The sequence below is a fragment of the Acomys minous genome (genome assembly GCF_964271855.1).
Source record: "Acomys minous genome assembly, chromosome: 6".
Lineage (NCBI taxonomy): Eukaryota > Metazoa > Chordata > Mammalia > Rodentia > Muridae > Acomys > Acomys minous.
In genome coordinates this window covers 23993692-24012567 of record NC_140487.1, presented here as the reverse complement: position 1 = coordinate 24012567, position 18876 = coordinate 23993692, and the positions used below count along the sequence as shown (strand labels likewise).

The 18876-nt window shown below is 45.1% G+C and overlaps 1 protein-coding gene across 1 annotated transcript; it reads left to right on the top strand.

Moving 5' to 3' along the window:
- The first annotated feature begins 13536 nt into the window (after positions 1–13536).
- On the top strand, positions 13537–17514 carry FZD1 (frizzled class receptor 1). Its single transcript, XM_084784372.1, has one exon. It carries the CDS (start codon positions 13686–13688, stop codon positions 15615–15617), a length of 1932 nt encoding a protein of 643 aa, XP_084640498.1. The 5' UTR covers positions 13537–13685; the 3' UTR covers positions 15618–17514.
- The last annotated feature ends 1362 nt before the right edge of the window (positions 17515–18876 follow it).

Sequence of the window (18876 nt, the reverse complement as noted above, 5' to 3'; positions counted from 1 at the left end):
CCTCACTTGGTGATTTATCTATTCATACTATTATATTTTTGTGTCTTGTGAAATCATTTCTTATGAAACAACAGACCAATTCCTTCTTAGAACACCCAAGTAAAATATAACCTAATACCTACATTAAAAACAAAAAGCCACCCAGCACAGTAGCACATGTCTGTAATCCCAGCGCTGAGAAGGCAGAGGTAGGTGGATCTCTGTGAGTCCAAGGCCAGCCTGGTCTACAAAGTGAGTCCAGGACAAGCAAGGCTACACAGAGAAACTCTGTTGTCGAGAGCTGCGATGTTGCCAAGCCTAAAGATGGCGCTGGCTTCCGCCTTCCACCCTCCTGACGGTGAGTGCTCTCCCTAGTAAATAAGTCCTTATATGGCTATCAGCACAGGCATCAAGCCTTACGACTCCGTGACTCATTTCAGACCTATGGGGAGGCTACACGTGGCTCTCCCTGATTGGCTTTTGCTGAGGTTATAAGCCTTTGCCTGCCTGGGGGCGGGGCCATTCTCTGCCAAGCAAAGCTGTTGAAGATTCATTCCTGAGTAAACCATCTTGAGAAGGAACCCGGTTGTCTTGAGTCTTATTCCTGCTGGTCAGGAAGGGCATGGACACTCTGTCTCTTGAAAAACAAACAAAAAGGAACCAGCAAATAAATAAATAAATTCAGAAGGCTAATACATTATGAGCAAAAACATAATGCTTACTCAATGAAGACAGGCATTAATTCTATATATATATAAAATATTATATTATATTCATAGACTGAAAAAGACTTGAAAATGGTATGACCCTTCTGTGGATTCTGAAGATGGAACCTTTCCAACAAACAGCTCTCAGTGGTGGGGAAATAAATGGACGCTGCATTTAACATGACAAAAGTAACGTGTCTCATTTCAAATGTCAGCCTTATTGTTTTTGTGTTTCTGCCTTATTTTTTGTCGAGAAAGCAGTAAAATCCTTCTCACTAGATCAAGGTTGGGACAAATATGTTCCCCATCCCCAGAATTAGTGCATGGCCTGCTGAAAGTACTAGCAGATAAATGAAGAAGAATGAAAGAATTGGAAGATGAAATAACAATGGGAAGGAGGGAAGTTATAATCATCAGAAAACCTTAAGAATCAACTGTAAGAGTACAGCATACCAAGCCGGGCGTGGTGGCGCATGCCTTTAATCCCAGCACTCGGGAGGCAGAGGCGGGCGGATCACTGTGAGTTCGAAGCCAGCCTGGTCGACAAAGTGAGTCCAGGACAGCCAAGGCTACAGAGAGACCCTGTCTCGAAAAACCAAAAAAAAACAAAAAAACAAAAAAAAGAGTACAGCATACCGCAGAGGGATGTTTATGAATAAGTTAACCATGGTGCATTGATACATACACTCTCACTTCTTGCTAGAAGGTGGGTGCTTTGGTACACTTTAGCTGAAAGATTCAGTTTCTTCTAAGAAATTGAAAATAGACATAGCCTTTGGACCAACAGTTTTACTTGTAATATTATACTCATGTGCAAAATGATGCAAATACAAATACATTTGCTACAGCTTTGCTTATTTGTTGTTCTGTTTAGTTGAGACAGAGTCTCAAGTATGAAACTCAAGCTAGCCTCAAACACATACTGGCCCTCCCTTTGCTTCCTGAGTGCTGGCATTCCAGGCATGTGTCACTGCACCCTGCTACAGCCTTATGCATTATTACAGTCTGATTAGAAGCAACCCACAATGAATAGGAGACCCACAAGATAAAGTAGGAGTGGTTATGCAACAGAATATGATGCAATCATTTTTAAAAGGGAAGCATATTTGTGTATATCAAATATGGAGCTATCAAAAAATATATTAGTGAGTAATGGAGGTGTATGAACAAACAAACAAAAAAAAAAGATGATGCACATGTTTGTGCTTATATTCAAATACCTAATCGGGCATGGTGGCTCATTCCTGTAATGCCATCACTTAGGAAGCCTAGACAGGAAGATCAGGTGTTTGAGGCCAGCTTGGGCGACACAGTGAAATTCTATCTCAAAACAACAAAACAAAAGCAACTGCCCAGAGTGATCCCTGGAAGTAGAAGTGATTGACTGAGGTGGTCAGAGGAAGATTTTTTTTCTGTATACTTTCTGGTAGCAATTATCAGCAGAAAATGCTAAATGCTTAATGCTTTTCTTAAAACCACAAGTTAAAGAAAATGACAATTAGAAATGGATTCTTCCTAAAGAAATGGGAAAGAAATCCACACTGGAGCTTGCTGACGCATTTGCCGTTTCATAACAAGCCATTCCAAATTAAACTAAACGGCCTATGTTAAGAAAAAATGCTTATCAGGTCTGCCTATGTTGCAGGTGGACGGCGCCCGTCCATGTGGGCAGCTCTGCGCCACAGGGTGTGTCTGAGTTCACGCCGGAACTCCACGCAGCTGACGGAGCCCTGGCTGGCCCTGGGACTCACAACTTGGCACCCGTTCTGTAAGAATCACTGGGCCTCCTTTCTGGCTTAGCAGTCCCCTAGAGCTTTGTGACAGGATGGCAGCTGTCTTCCAGGAGCGCAAGCATAGACTCAGCCGTCCTCATGGAGAGATAGGCATGGATGCAGCTCAGAGATATTTCTCCCTCATTCTGAAGATGCGCAGCACAGACCCTAGCCGCAGCCTAGGTTAAAGAGGATGGGAAATGAACCAGCTCAGGTTGGGAGGAATGACAGAATGGTTTGATTCCTATTACGTCACCTCAGCTTCCTGGTTTTCTCTGTTCGGACCACTGCAGCTATCACTGTTCCATCTGGAATTATTCCTTTCAGCATCAGTAAGTATAGGTCAGGACCTCACCTCATATGACTCACAATAATTACCATTTCCTCCATAGAACAAAACAGCTCAATTTCTGGTCTTAAGTTAGAAGAACGCTAATATCAGGACTTGAAAAGCTGCTTGACAATCATTTATAATTCAGTTCACATTTATATAGGCCTGTTTTATACACAGGTCATGGGAATTCTAGAGAAAGAAGGTGAAAGAAATTTTAACCAAACTGTTTTCCTCTAACCACCAAAAAAAAAAAAAAAGCCAATATATTTCTATAAGAAAGTGCATGTGTCTGGGAGGTAAAAACAGACTATGACGCAAAGTTGTCAACTAACTTTTTCACTCACAAAAGCAGAGTCAGTTCTAGGTACACAGCCCAGGAACCCAGGAGTGTCCTTATGGCCGCCAGGAGGACTAATGCCTAGGAACTGAGGTTTGAGACAAGACTGGGCTAGCTGCTGGAGTTGAATAAGCCGTTGGCTGTAATCAGTCCTCTGGTGAGCCCTGGCGTGTGTCTTACCCCATCGTGCATCTGAGGTTTTGCAGACACTGTTTCTGTTTATCATGACACCTTGCTCTTTCGTTTTCCCAGGAGTTTCTTTTTAACATAGCTAGTTCCTCTTCCTTTGCTTCCTTTGGGCTGCAAGGTTACCTTTCTCACGTATGGTGAAAATTTCTCTGATACTACCTGCTTCTCAAAACTAGGTAAGTTGCTCTTGGGACACTTCCTCCTTTTCTTGTATAAATAAGTTTACAGAGGCTGCTCGGCTCCTCAGCCCAGAGGCAGACCCAGACAACCACGATGGTCTTCTACAACTCTTGTCCCCAGCTTACATTAATTAGTCCAAGGGCAGACATTACACTCAAGTGAGACAGATGAAGCCCCTTATTAGTGTCAAGATTTGGAGTTGTTGATAATGAAATCACATTAATGAAGCGTATCAAAAGACTGTCAAAGCGGTCCAGCCAATTCGGCTCTTGCACTTATTTGTCTCTCCTTGGATCCTGTTAGACATCGCCATGTCCTTCCCATGCATGCCTTTCTTTGATGAAATTACTCAGAGCTATCTATAATTCCCAGGCAAAATAATGAATACAAAACTTACACAAATGGAAATGGACTTCTGTGTGTGTGGACCACTAGTACAGATACTTTGTTTGCTTGATTTCCTATGCCATTTTGTACAATGAATCCTCTGTGGAGACAGGGAAGGAATACGTGCTGTTTAGCATTGTTTCTGAAGCACTAAATGATTGATGCATGAATGAATGAGTGAGTGAATGAATGAATGAATGAATGAACATATGGAAATACAGAACTCAAACAGCTCTTTGGAAAGTTCTTGGGAAGGAATGAGATTTCATTTTTGTCTGAATGGAAGAGTTAAAGGAACCTCGTGGGTTTGAATTTGATGATCCTAACACTTTGAACAGAAATTTTTCATTAATTCTACTGATCAGTCAGTCATTTAATCCATTATCTGGAAACCATCTGAAAGGCAGAAAGTGAAATAAGCCATGTAGACCTTTGCATAACAAGACTGGCTTAAGGGGCTTCCTTAGCAAGTCAGCAAAGGTCTCTAAACTTAGGCAGGATAGAAGCAGGAGATGGTAGCTCTGGATAATGAAGGGTTGTGTCTTAGTTTGGTTTCTACTGCTATGGTTAAACACCATGACCAAAAGAAACTCATGGAGGAAGTGGTTTACTTCAGTTTACAACTTTTAAGTCACACTTCATCGGCAAGGAAAGTCAGGCCAGGAGCTCAAGACAGGAATCTCGAGGCAGGAATTGATGTAGAGACCATGGAAGAATGCTGCTTACTAGCTTGTCCCTCATGGCCCCCTCAGTCGGCTGTGTTTCACCCCAAGGACCACTCTACGGGGCAGAAGGAAGCTGCACTGCGTCTGATGAGCTGGGCCCTCCCACATCAATTACTAATCAAGAAAATGCTCTACAGATTTGCTTACAGGCAAGCTGATGGAGGTGTTTTCTCAGGTGAAGTTCCTCTTCCCATATAATTCTAGCTTGTGTCAAGTTGACAAAAATAAATAATATAACCAGGACAAGTTGTGACTGGCCACAGAGGCAGAGTAAGGGCAACCAGGACTTCCTATGGCCTCTCACGCTTCCAATGTGTAGTGGCCCAGAGCAGCCATGCCAGGCCCTTGTAGCAGAGAGAGATGCTTAAGGGTGTGAGAGAGAAGAAATACCATTTCTTGTCTATACCAGTTCCTGTACACTAGGGAAATGAGGGAAATGCCAGTGGATTGAAATTTCTGTGTCACAATTGATTCTAAAGCCTCATAGCTCTGAGGATGCCCTTATCCTCCTGCCCTAGCATTCCTGTGGCTGGCATCACAAGGGCTATTATACTCTCTGCCTGCAAGCTGAGATATTTTAGTCAACTGCAGGCTCCTGCTAACACGGCCTTTTAATTTATCAATAAATGTGTTTCTTTGTAATTTTACATTTTTTGGGCAGAACGTGAACTTGCCAGATAACTCAGCCTAATGTGTGAAATTTGAGTTTAAGAAATAGGGCTTTGTAACTCTGTTAGCGATCTGTTTCCTAATTGCCCCGGAGAGATAAAATAACTTTGTCTCCAAGTACGTCTCCATAAGAGCCCAGTTCTGGATGTAAACCGTTTCTGAGCTATGGAATGACATCCAACCAAGAGTTGAGGACAAAAGCCTGATTTCCCAGCAGTCACGGGCCAGCAAGCCTTAGGCCTGGTGACTCATCTCACTCTCCTCGGGGAAGGTTTCGGCTCTGTCAGTTTGAGCTTGCCCAGTCTTGTCAGGAAAAGACTGCACTGAGGTACAGGTGTCTGTGTAGAGGTGAGGTGTTTTTGTCTAGTTGCTGTGGGCCCAAGCCCACTAAGCCTGTCTCAGTAACAGTTTTAGTCAAGATTTCTCTTAATAAAGAAAGCCATATCTTTAACTTTTTTTGGAGCAGCTTCTTAATCTAGGTAGCTGAGGAGGAAAAGTTTAGCCTACTGGGTAAGCTTCTTTACTCTCTAACCATTCAGCCTTGTTCTCCATCGTCCTGTTAATTAGGATGTGACCGGGTCCCTACCTCTCTGTCCTTCTCTTTCCTAGTCTATGGAACACTGATAACAAACTTTTGATTGAAAATGGACAACAGCACAGTAAGCAATTGATACGTCGCCACTACAACCATCCATCTTTAATGCTATAGTATAGTATAATTTTACCCTGCAAGTTCAGATTTGATGATACTGCAGATTTTCAGCATTGCTATACATTCTCCATATATAGCATTCCCACTGACATGATGTGTGTCCCCTGCACCTGCTTCTGCTCGGGGGGAAGAATTCTTTTGAAGCAATATGGTGCAGTTCCTAAGGCTCAGTTGAGAAAGTGCACACAGCTTGCTGTGTACGAAGCACTGAGCTGGCCATGCAGGTGAGGTCACCATGATCTCTCTGGATAACAATCCCATCAGACTCACTTTGCTAGCAGATCCTGAAGATCCCCCTCTGCCCTTCCTTGCTTGAACTCACGAGTGCCTAACACACTCCTTAGCTACTTGTGTCCTCTCAGTTGAGTTTCCAGTAACTGCTGGATCTCTGTTCGCACTACAGATCTCGCAATTCTGAGATATATGAATGGATGTACTGTTAGGCCAGTAAACTTGGAACACTCGTCTGTACAACAGTGGAGAACATTTGGAAACTAATGAATGGGGCAATAATGAAATTACAGGGGAAATTTCAGCATATCTGAAATCCGTAACAAATCTCTATCTGTGTGCACACTTTTCAATCCATGTGTGTTTGGTAATAATTGCAGCTTATTTTCTGCCTGAGCTAAATGGTCTGTATTAATCTGAAAGGCCATATAATGCGGGAGGCCCCTAGGGAAAGCATACCAACCAGTGCATACAGTCAGAACTCTCTTACTTCTGTGTTGCCGGGAACTGAGTAGAAATAAAAGCCCTTGGTTTAAGCAGACTCTTACTGCATTCCATCCCATCAGATCAACAATGAAGAGAGATTCCTGAAACCAGAGAGCTATGAGAGTTCTAGCAAATTCGCTTGCCTGTTGATTAATATTCTGACTTCTAAATGTAAATACGCAGACTCTTTTGCCATGAAACCAAGAAGACCAGCCCTGCCCACGGATTTACACATAAAGAAATGGAGGCTGAATAACACATGACAGGCTCACCATGATGGGAGGCTTCATGCCTCTCACCCAGCACTGAGAATTCTCTACTGCATAGTCCTTTCTTTCAATGTAGAATTGTGAGACTAGAGGACACAGGACTTTAAAGGTCTACCCTAGGCAGATACTGCTCACAGGAAAACTCTATATTGACCCTAATCGTTTTATCTCCTTAGTGGCAGGCAAATTTTCTCAAGCTAAGACTGACACACCATGGTAACCTGGTTGTTATCATGGTCAAGTGTAATGGTCTTTTGACACTGCACTTATGGCGCTTGCTGTCATTACACTAAAGATTCAAATGTCTGTCTCGGAGCTGTGTCCTTGGGAGAATTTTCTATTTCCCAATGAGCTTTCGCTAATTAGGCTGCAAAGGCCATGGGCTCCGCTAGCTTTCCTTGGCATGCAGTTGGAGTCAGTGCATGTGGTAACACTGTTTGAATCCTTGTTCTGGCACACATAGGTGACTCCACTTCTGTTGTTTGTTTTGTTGTTGGTGGTTGGTTGGTTATTTGGTTTTTCTGAGACAGGGTTTCTCTGGGTAGCCTTGACTGTCCTAGACTGACTTTATAGACCAAGCTGGCCTTGAACTCACAGTGCTCCGCCTGCCTCTGCCTCCTGAGTGCTGAGATTAAAGGCATGCACCACCACACTTGGCTGTGCCTCCACTTCTTAAGCTCCTGGTCTCCACCTGGAGTGAGGGTGGCTGTCCTACAATACAACAGGATTGGGAAGATAAAGTCAGGCTCAGTAGTAGGATGGCTTTCATGGGGAGATTTTCTTTTTCATTCTGTACTTCTATCCTTTTTAAGTACCAAGAAATATTTACTCTAAAATGTTGAGTGAAGCACAGATAGGTCAGGGCTTTCCTCTTACTGGCCAAAAGTGTGCCACATCTGAAATGCAAATGAAGGGTACACTCCCCTTCACTTTTAATCATAATTTGCAGATTCCAAGAATTTGTACCAACATTTTAGAAAATGGGTTAACTTCCTGCTTACCTATCCAGGACAAAGCAAGAAACTACAAATAAAGACACAGTGAACAATCTATCAGACTGCAATTTTTAAAAAGATGTATAAAGTCATTTACCCAATAAATTACTAAAAGAAGCCAAAGTGGTCCATTGGGAGAGCAGAATATTCACTCACAGAAACATGTGTTTGCCTTGTTCTCTCAGTTTCTTTCTTGTACTAAATGATTGCAAACCCAGCTTCCTGCATCTTGGCATCTTACCACCCAGGCAGGGCCCCTTCAAGCATACTAGGCATAAGGTTTTAATTTATGAGGTCTCATCTATATTGCTTGGCTGAAGCATCACAAAAGACTGCATTATAAACCAAATGTCCCCCCTGGACAATGAGGGGGGACTTCTGTCATTTAGTATACACAATTTCCAATCGCTCAGTGGCAACAGAACTGGGGAAGAGAAGTGAGGAGGCCTCCAGAGTCTGTCTTTTTTTGAATGGAGAGGTGCACTTCACAAAGTTGTACTTGATAGTTTCAGCTCTGACTGCCAAGGAAATTCGAAGTGATTGTTGACTTATTTTGTTGGCAAAAATTTAGTGTGAATTTGTCCTGTCATATTTTGTACTTCTACCTTAAAATGCCTTATGATATTTATGTGCCACTATTCACACTTAGACCAAATGGATGTACATATCCATATACATGTTCAGTTAGGGATCCAGAGTGCAACAGGGCACGTTTCTCTTTCTCCCCCTGACATACCGAAGTGAGCCAGAAGAGTCTCAGCTGATATGACTTTCCTACTTCAGCTTTTCTCAAACTGTATTCTATAGAGCGTTAGTGATAAGCAAGAGCATTAGTCTCTCTCTCTCTCTCTCTCTCTCTCTCTCTCTCTCTCTCTCTCTGTGTGTGTGTGTGTGTGTGTGTGTGTGTGTGTGTGTGTGTGTAAAATGTAGGACAGGACAAAGTTTAAAATGAGATTTTTTTTCCCTTTACTTTAGCACTTCCCACAGACTCTAGAGGACCATACATCTCCAATGAGGACATAGAGCATGGTATTTTTTTCAAATTTTATTGAACAACCTTATTTTATAGGATACCTTAGGGAAGATCATGCATTGCACAGAAGACAATTTGGAAAACGCTGGCCCAACCCAACTGTTAATCCCAGTGTTTTTCTGACACATGTACCCTGGAAAACCGTGTTGAAGACTAAAGAGTCACTATGATTGGCCCTTAGAATCCAAGCTTTCCTCTGTGGGCATGCTCAGAGATTGCCCTCGGTAGAAAACTATGACCTTGGTCAGACTCAAGGCCTACTCGGGTCGACCTGTCTGTCTTTGGGAATTTAAAATTAGTTAAATACTATGAGACTTAGATTCATCTATTAAAGAAGGCTAACAGTTAATATCCATAACAAAATACAGCTCAAACAATGCAATGCAGGAAAAGAAAGCACTGTCAAAAAAGCATCCAAAATAGAGCCTCAAAAATATAGGTTTAATCTATGATCTAGCATCTGTAATTCAACAGAGGCCATCCATGCCTGTCAGCCAGAAGCAACAACAAAACAAGTCCCCTAAAAGTGAGCCCCTTGGGATGCTCTGGAACCATCTACCAAACTGCTTGAGTCCCTGTGTGCAACTGAATCTAGATTGCCACCCTCGTAACTTACCATCCACATCCAATTGGGCACAGTCAGTTTGAGATTCTTCATACTATTTAAGAAAGGTCTGCTATGACGATATTTTTGAGAGAGAGAGAGAAAAAAAAAAAACCTGCAGCTGATTCTGATGCCTGCCAAAGCAAGAGCTAGGAGGAATTGGACTATGTTTATTAGGTTATCTTGGAGCAATTGAGATGTTCTGTTACCAAGTCCATGACAGTTTGTACTGATTTAGTAATTTTTAATCTGTGGATCTCAAAGCTTTTTGATCCCCAGAAAATGATGTTTGCAATACAGTGCTCAAGTTTCTTTGCTGATTTCTGTTTTCCCCACTGCCTGTACCACCGTCCCAATGGACTTTTAGAATACGAGTTGACACTGGTAGCCATGGTACACTGTTTATTGATTTCTTTGCTTTTTTTTTTAAACTTATTTTATTTTTTCACTCTAGCAGCTTTTTCTGTGTCACATCTGCTTAATACGTGAAATGTTCTATTGGCACAACAAATAAACAGGAAATCTACCTTAGTGGACTTAACGTTGAAAGGCAACTGTCTGAAAGTGATTTTGAATTTTACATAGACTTTTCAATGCGATCAATTTAGGGAAAGAATCTATAGAAAACTGGCTTTAAAAATAGTACCAAGAATTACAGTTACTTGAAAGACTACAGCGACTGACAAAAAAATCCAAGCCAAACAAGCCATTAACCTGAAGCACGCATATATCTTAACATATCTAGACCTGGTGCCTTTAATTGTAAACTGTGGAAAAACCTAGTTTCTAGATGATATCTTCGGTCTGAGGGCAGCTTCCAGATACGATAAGAATGGCTTGGTGTCCCTGCAGAGAAAAACCTTGGCTGCTATTCTTGGCCTCCTTTCTAGCAAATCTTGTCATTGGGTGGGCGATGAAAATTCAGGGATCTCATTAGAATAACTTTTGAAACAGAAAGCTGCTCCATACTCTGTGAAACAGAACCAAGCCTCCTTCTGCATGGCCCTGTACTTTGCCCTATCCCTTTAAGGAGAGAGCGATGCCGTGAAATGAAAGAGATGGTAAGTGCCTAATTTCTATGATGCTTCCTGGTAGTTAATATATTTGAATAAACTTGATTCTCGCTCAGCATGGTCAGCTAAATGACCTGGAGAGAATGAAGCACAAGACAAATCAGTCTTTATAAGAGATGCCCAAGAAGAGAGAGAGGTGACTCAGTAAAGCGCCTAAGGGCAGCGTACTGTTAGCAGAGATGAATAAACATCAGAGTGGATGCTGAGAGAAGTAGTCCCTGTGAGCTTATGGACCCCAACATGCTATGAGGCAGGTAAAATGAACAATTAATGAGTGTTTAAAAATACTCTGGCGAGGATCTGTGCTTCCCCCGCCTCCTTTTTACTATCAAAACATGTCATGAGTTACATTCAACAAGCCCCACAACACCTGCTACTCTATTGTATAGTTAGTACTTGTTGCTCTTAAAAATGCTACTAATTAAAAAACGTGATCCCCGCCCCCCTTTAGACATAGTGGTGTGTGTGGTCCCAGGTACTCAGAAGGCTGAGGCAGGAGGGTAATAAGTTTTATGCAAACTCCATGCAAAGACTCAAAACATTTTTTAAAAAATAGTGAGCTAGGCATTGGTGATGCACACCTTTAATTCCAGCAGTTGGGAGGCAGAGGCAGGCAGACCTTGTGAGTTCGAGGACAGCCTGGTCTACAAAGTGAGTTCCAAGACAGCCAGGGCTATTATACAGAGAAATCCTGCCTTGAGACACTTCCTCCCCTCCCCAAAAAAGATAAGGTATCTATGAGACAAATAGATGTCTTTCTTCCTTGATAGGTGATGATATGACTTCAGTTTCCCCTAGACACCGACATGGAGACAACAGACATAGTGTCTGTTAGGATATATACAAGCTTCGTCTTGAGTGGTGATCATATGTATAGAGGAATGTTGGGGTTTCTCCATGACAGCATGATCCCTGCTCCCTCTTTCAGTCACCCTGGAGCCACTTCCTGCTTCTGTGGGGAGAGCCCCCTACTATAGCTCTCTGTTATTTGAGCAGTTTGGCTCCTGCTGTTTTGTATGCGCTAGAGAGCCCTTTCTTTACTTTCACTCCTAGGACAGCACACTCTGCCCTGCAGAGACTTAAGCGGTTTTGTTTTGTTTTGTTTTGTTTTGTTTAGCTCCTTTCTTTTTGCATTTTGCATCTTTGTCCCTTAGGGTCCCTCCCACTCCTGTTCTCCTGGGTTAGTTGGCCATTTGCTTCCCTTGTGCCCTTTTGATCAGGGGTGGACACTGCCATCCCTGGTTTACATTCCTGTGCCCACTGTACTATGCCCTCCTTTAAATATGTACTAGGGCTCTGTGTACCTCCAGAGACAGTGCTCACAGTGTAATGGATGCTTGGTATGTATCTAATGAATAAATGGATATATATATATATATATATATATATATATATATATATATATATATATATATATATATATATATGACAGTCTCCTGATATAAGTCTAATCAAAGGGGGAAATCTTGTTACAATTAATAAAATACGACACGACATTTTGTTGATAAATGAGAGTCACACAAGTTCTTTAAAATAATCTTGCAATTATTGTCGTCCCATTTTGAGTTGAGAGAGTGTAGTTGACCCTTTGCTTTCAGACTCTATTCAGGAGTGTTTTGTCTTTCACACTAATACCTTCAGCTATGAGTACTTCCGCCTAGGAGGAATTTAAATGGCCAGGTCTCAGGAATTTCTACCAGACCCTGCAGTGTCCCCAGAGTTCAGAAGGGGCCCCCTACGGCTCCTGGGTTGCTCCGGCCCGCCCGTCTGGCAGTGCAGATCCTGTGTCTCAGGCTGGGGCACCCACTGCTTTCGTTCTCAAGCCCTTTTTCTCTAACAGTTAATGGATAGCTAGCTTTCCTTTACGTCTGTTTCTGACTCCATTAAAGAGAAGTGGGGAAAGTTTGACAACACGAAGCGTACTACTCATAGAAGGCGCGTCTGGCTTTACATTTTACATTCCACCAAACTTTGTGTTTTGTTGTTTTCTTTTGACAGCGATCCGGGGAAATGGCGCGTCCAAAGCCCGCCAAGCCCAGCTCGTGAACTCCAAGGTTTATTGGAGTCATATTTTAAACAAAACCTAGACAGACTTGAACTCAAAGGAAACCCGACTCTCAAGTCAGAGGCGTGCATTCAGAACGCAGCGCTCAAAGTAGCTGTTTGTGACTAGAGTCCAGGGTAGGATTATTACAAATATGAAGATAGATAAAAAGCCAAGCAGAGCTAAATCCCCGCCGATTTCTATTCGCTATATCCAGCAGCATATGGGGCCATTCTCTTACTTTTCCTCGGCCTTTCTTCCGCCAAAGCAAAAGCAACCAAGCCTGTGCCGCTTCATAGCTACCCTTTGTGCCAGAGCGGTGCCTCTGCCACCACACCACTTCCTCCTCCTCCCGCCTGCTTGCCGGCTCCAGCTAGAGCTCCCTTTGCGCTGTGAAGCGGGTGCTGCGATTGGGCGACGGTCCCTGAGCCTCCAGCTCCGCGTCGGTTTCAAGGCTCCTCCCTCCGGGTGAAAGACAGACTGCGGGGCGCCTAGAAACCGGTTGGAGGGCGCGCTAGGGAAAGGAGAGGCTGCGAGTTGAGGGATTGACACAAATGGTCAGGCGGCGGCGGAGGAGGAGGAGGCGGAGGCGCAGGGGGGACCCAAGGCGGCTAGGCTGCCGAGAGTTGCGCGCTCCTCTGCCCGGCTGCGGCCACTAGCGCGGCGCCGCCGGCCGAGAACCACAGCCCGCCGCGGGCCGGGGAGGAGGGACGCGACCCCGGCTCGCCCAGACCACTCGCGCTCTCCCCGCCGCCCGCGCTTCATGAACCGCAAGTTTCCGCGGCGGCGCCGGCGGCTGCGGGACGCAGAGCAGAATCCCGGGGAGCGGGCGGAGCGCGGCCGCAGCCCGACGGAGGGCACCAGAGGGGACCAGATCTCCCTAAACAGAGTGGGAGCCTCCACCCGCCGCGCCGCTGCCCGCCCCAGCCGACCGGCGCCGAGGAGGGAGCCGAAAAAGTATGGCTGAGGAGGCGGCGCCTAACGAGTCCCGGGCCGCCGGCCCTCTGAGCTTGGAACTTTGTGCCGGGGCGCTCCGGGACCCGCGGGAGGAGGTGGGGCACGGGGACAAGACTGGCCACCGCCGTCCCCTGGCTGACCTCCGGCGCGGGGCTAGCGGGCTGCTGTTGCTGCTTTGGCTGCTGGAGGCTCCGCTGCTGTTGGGGGTCCGAGCGCAGGCGGCGGGCCAGGTACCCGGGCCGGGCCAGCAAGCCCCGCCGCCGCCCCAGCCGCAGCAGAGCGGGCAGCAGTACAATGGCGAGCGAGGCATCTCCATCCCGGACCACGGCTACTGCCAGCCCATCTCCATCCCTCTGTGCACGGACATCGCGTACAACCAGACCATCATGCCCAACCTGCTGGGCCACACAAATCAGGAGGACGCGGGCCTGGAGGTGCACCAGTTCTACCCGCTGGTGAAGGTGCAGTGCTCCGCCGAGCTCAAGTTCTTCCTGTGCTCCATGTATGCGCCTGTGTGCACCGTGCTGGAGCAGGCGCTGCCGCCCTGCCGCTCCCTGTGCGAGCGCGCGCGCCAGGGCTGCGAAGCGCTCATGAACAAGTTCGGCTTCCAGTGGCCAGACACACTCAAGTGCGAGAAGTTCCCGGTGCACGGCGCAGGAGAGTTGTGCGTGGGCCAGAACACGTCTGACAAAGGCACCCCGACTCCCTCCTTGCTGCCGGAGTTTTGGACCAGCAATCCGCAGCACGGCGGCGGCGGCGGTTACCGCGGCGGCTATCCGGGGGGTACCGGCCCAGTGGAGCGGGGCAAGTTCTCCTGCCCTCGCGCCCTCAGGGTGCCCTCTTACCTCAACTACCACTTTCTGGGAGAGAAGGACTGCGGCGCGCCCTGTGAACCCACCAAGGTGTACGGGCTCATGTACTTCGGGCCTGAGGAGCTGCGCTTCTCGCGCACTTGGATAGGCATCTGGTCCGTGCTGTGCTGCGCCTCCACGCTCTTCACGGTGCTCACGTACCTAGTGGACATGCGGCGCTTCAGCTACCCGGAAAGGCCCATCATTTTTCTCTCCGGCTGTTACACAGCAGTAGCCGTGGCCTACATCGCCGGCTTTCTGCTGGAGGATCGGGTGGTGTGTAACGACAAGTTTGCAGAGGACGGGGCGCGCACAGTGGCGCAGGGCACTAAGAAGGAGGGCTGCACCATTCTCTTTATGATGCTCTACTTTTTCAGCATGGCCAGCTCCATCTGGTGGGTGATCCTGAGCCTCACCTGGTTCCTGGCAGCTGGCATGAAGTGGGGCCACGAAGCCATTGAGGCCAACTCGCAGTATTTTCACTTAGCCGCCTGGGCTGTGCCAGCCATCAAAACTATAACCATCCTGGCGTTGGGCCAGGTGGACGGCGATGTACTGAGCGGGGTGTGTTTTGTGGGGCTCAACAACGTGGATGCGCTGCGTGGCTTTGTGCTGGCACCGCTCTTCGTGTACCTGTTCATCGGCACCTCTTTCCTGCTGGCCGGTTTCGTGTCCCTCTTCCGCATCCGCACGATCATGAAGCATGACGGCACCAAGACAGAGAAGCTAGAAAAACTCATGGTGCGCATCGGAGTCTTCAGCGTGCTCTACACGGTGCCGGCTACCATCGTCATCGCCTGCTACTTCTATGAGCAGGCCTTCCGGGACCAGTGGGAGCGCAGCTGGGTGGCCCAGAGCTGCAAGAGTTATGCCATCCCCTGCCCTCACCTCCAGGGGGGTGGAGGCGTCCCACCACATCCACCCATGAGCCCGGACTTTACAGTCTTCATGATCAAGTATCTCATGACTCTGATCGTGGGCATCACTTCGGGCTTCTGGATCTGGTCCGGCAAGACGCTGAACTCCTGGAGGAAGTTCTACACGAGGCTTACCAACAGCAAACAGGGGGAGACTACTGTCTGAGACCTGGACTCATTACCATCCCCGGTTCTTGGCGGGATCCCAGCCACTGCCTGAAAGCTGGCCCCAAGGAATTCCTGCCTGGCCTGGCCACTCCAGGCTTAGTCTCTAGACATACACTTTTTGCAGGCTCCTTTCAACAATCAGCACAGGCCCTGCAAGAGCTTCTGTCCCTGGGGTAAAGGAATCAGAGGGCGCAAATGCCAGAGGGGTGTTTGTGTGTGGACCATCTCTCTAGCCCTCACTCTGATCGCAGGACTGTATGCTTTTATGATTGTAAATAACCTGTGTAAGATTTTTGTAAGTATATTTGTATTTAAAGACTACCGAACAGGCAATTTTCTTTTCTTTAAAAAAAAAATGTTTAATTATTTCGGGCGGTTTAAGCATTTGAAGCTTTTCTTACTTGCCCTTTTCTGAGGACTCCAGAGGAGGTAAAACGAAGCACACTTTGCTTTGCCTTATGCCCTCATCCCTATGTAGGAGCATAGGGCTGGCTTTCACCCTGTTGGCTGTAGCAGGGACTGCCTGTCCAGGGTCCTTTCCAGTGGCTTCCATCAGCTTCTCCCCACTCCACGCCCCCTCCTTCCTTGCAGTGGGAACTTTTAAGGTGCAGAATCCCACGAAGTTTCCAGATCCTGAGGTGGGCCCCGCCCATTCCAGTTCCTCTTTTCAGCGCTAGAGTGTGGAGGGCTGTCCCTATGACTTCCCGGATGATGATTGTTTGAGAACCACCTTCCAACTTCATTAGACGCCCAGAGGGTGGGCGCTGCCAAATGACCCAGCTTCCCTCTACCCTGGTGTCCCTCAACCAGGCTCTCCCTCCTTCCACTTAAATTGGTCAGAGAGTAAGTGCAGTAACCAACGCCAAACTTTGGAAAGTCTGAGTTTGTGTAGATGAGCTCATTTACTCTCTAGTGTCTGGAACCTGCTATGGGTTTGGCCATCACCATGGAAAGAACAGGGCTAGTCAGATTGCGGAAGAGCAGCGAGCTTTGTGTGGGTTGAGGGAGACTGAAGAGAGAGGTTAGAAAGTGTCTTAGTTCTAATTGCACGCTCATGGCCGGCAACCTGCTCCTCCCTCCTCCCTTCCTGTCCTCCCTCCCCTCCCCCTCCCCCCCCCCATGCTGCTTGCTTTTAGATTTTATCCTTCTATGAAATGGAGACCTTGAGGTCACCTGGAAAGCTTGGCGAAGGAGTTGATCTTCGCCTTCCATAGCAGGATGGCAGAACATACAGAATATGAAAACGGAAGGAGATGTCAGTGGAGTGGAGTTCCTCAAAATGAAAATGCTGTTTTTCTGGTTTTAGTCCAATTGTTATTAGACGTGTATGACATTTTACAACCCAAAAACTTGTACACTGTCAACCTATTGTGATCACTCAGCAGCACATTCTGAGGGACGGACAATCCACAGCCCCGCAAATAGCCTGGTAAGACTTCTGAAGACAGAGGAAGTGGGCCGACTGGTGGGTAAGAGGAAGAAAGGTGATCTGGGCATGCATGCCGAAGGGCAAGCATGTGCATCCCTATTGCATCCCATCCCGTGTGCTCCCGTTTGGGTTTACAGCAATGTGTCAAATGTAAGTCTCTCAAAGCCATTTAAAAATATAAACTTTAGTTCTCTATGAAGAAGAGGAGAAAAGCAATCCTCCTGATTGTAGTGTTTAAACTTTAAGAGTTTATCAAAATCTAAATATATATGTCTTTCATACCCTAAAATGACATTGGTTTTTGAATTTGGTATGCATTATTATTATTATTATTATTATTATTATTATTATTATTATTATTCTCACCACCATGAGATCATCTATATTTATAGAGGAATAGAAGTTTATATATATAAAATGCCATATTTTTAATTTCTCAAATAAAAGATGAAAGTTTTGTACGAAATTACATTGTTTTGTGCCTGAAAAACAATAGACATATCTGAACTGTCTTTACCTTTTCTAATGCCTCACAACCAATCCACAGGACACAAACCTAAAGATTCCAAAGAACAGCCAGCCTGCCTGCCAAGTGGCATTTGTAAAGTCCCACGCAGAAGGCTGTTTTCATGACAGCAGAAAAGAGAAGGTTTCCATTTTGTTTTTAAGCCAAATAATATTATTAAACTGTAACTCTAATTTTAACATTAAAGCTTTTTTTTTTCTTTCAAGGGACACATTTACATGACTTTTTTACATGGAGGTTTATCTTTCAGCTGTTGCCTTTGTGGTGCTCTGGGAGGGATTGTTTTATCTTTTTTGCTCATTACCGTGCACATTTCAAAACCCATACAAGGGCCATCAGTAAGTGGCCACAGCTCATAAGCATCTTAGGACATCAGCAGGCTGTGGAAGTCTTTTTCATTTCCCTTCTGAAGATTCCATTTTCATGTTGTTCACAGAACCTTTCACGGAGGAATTTCTTAGTCGACCCGCTCTTCCTCAGAATATGTATGCATGCATGTACATATACCTGTACAGATGCATGTGACCCTAGATACACTAAATTTTAAAATAGAAATAGCAATTTACATTTTATTATATGGGGATAATATTAGAAATGGAACACTCCTGGAAAACTTCAAATACTTAAAGATTAGAAATATCTTTATTATATTTTGTCATTACTTTTTTAAATACAAGGACAAATGGCTAAAGAGAAGACCATTAATACACTAGAGTGACTTTTATGGTTGTCAGGAAATTGTGTTCTAAGTCTTAATTAATTTTAAGACATTAGAAATTTTAATTTAATGGAAAATACACCATTTTAAGTAGCAAGAAGCAATTCTCCCCCTTTTTGTTATATTAATAAAAAAGGTGATATTTGAGAAGCTTTTATATAGAGATACACATGGAAAAAACAGTAATTCTTTATCCAAATTAGAACATGGCTCACTAGATAATTATGTAACTTCTGGGAGAAAATTTTAAGACAATTAATTAATTTCTGCCCCAAGAATAAATGTCAAAAACAGTATTATTGTGGGTGCCCTTAAAATGATGCAGATGTGAATTTAACACAGAAAGGTTTTATATTTTATATTCAAATGCTCAAACAGTATTTTAAGTCATTGTCAGGCTTTATTTTTCAGAAAGCAATTTATTTTAAGGTATGTGAGATACATAAAACCAGGGAGTTTTTTGTTTGCTTGTTTGTTTTTAAATTTGGTTTGTCTTTGCTTCGTTCAATATTCATGGCAAAATAGAACTTACCTGGGAAACCATAAAGCTGCTGACGATATGATCCCATCAGGATGCTGTTTCC

What these genes read in the sequence shown, in the direction of transcription:
- FZD1 (XM_084784372.1), top strand. Translation starts at nt 13,686, where the DNA reads ATGGCTGAGGAGGCGGCGCCTAACGAGTCCCGGGCCGCCGGCCCTCTG.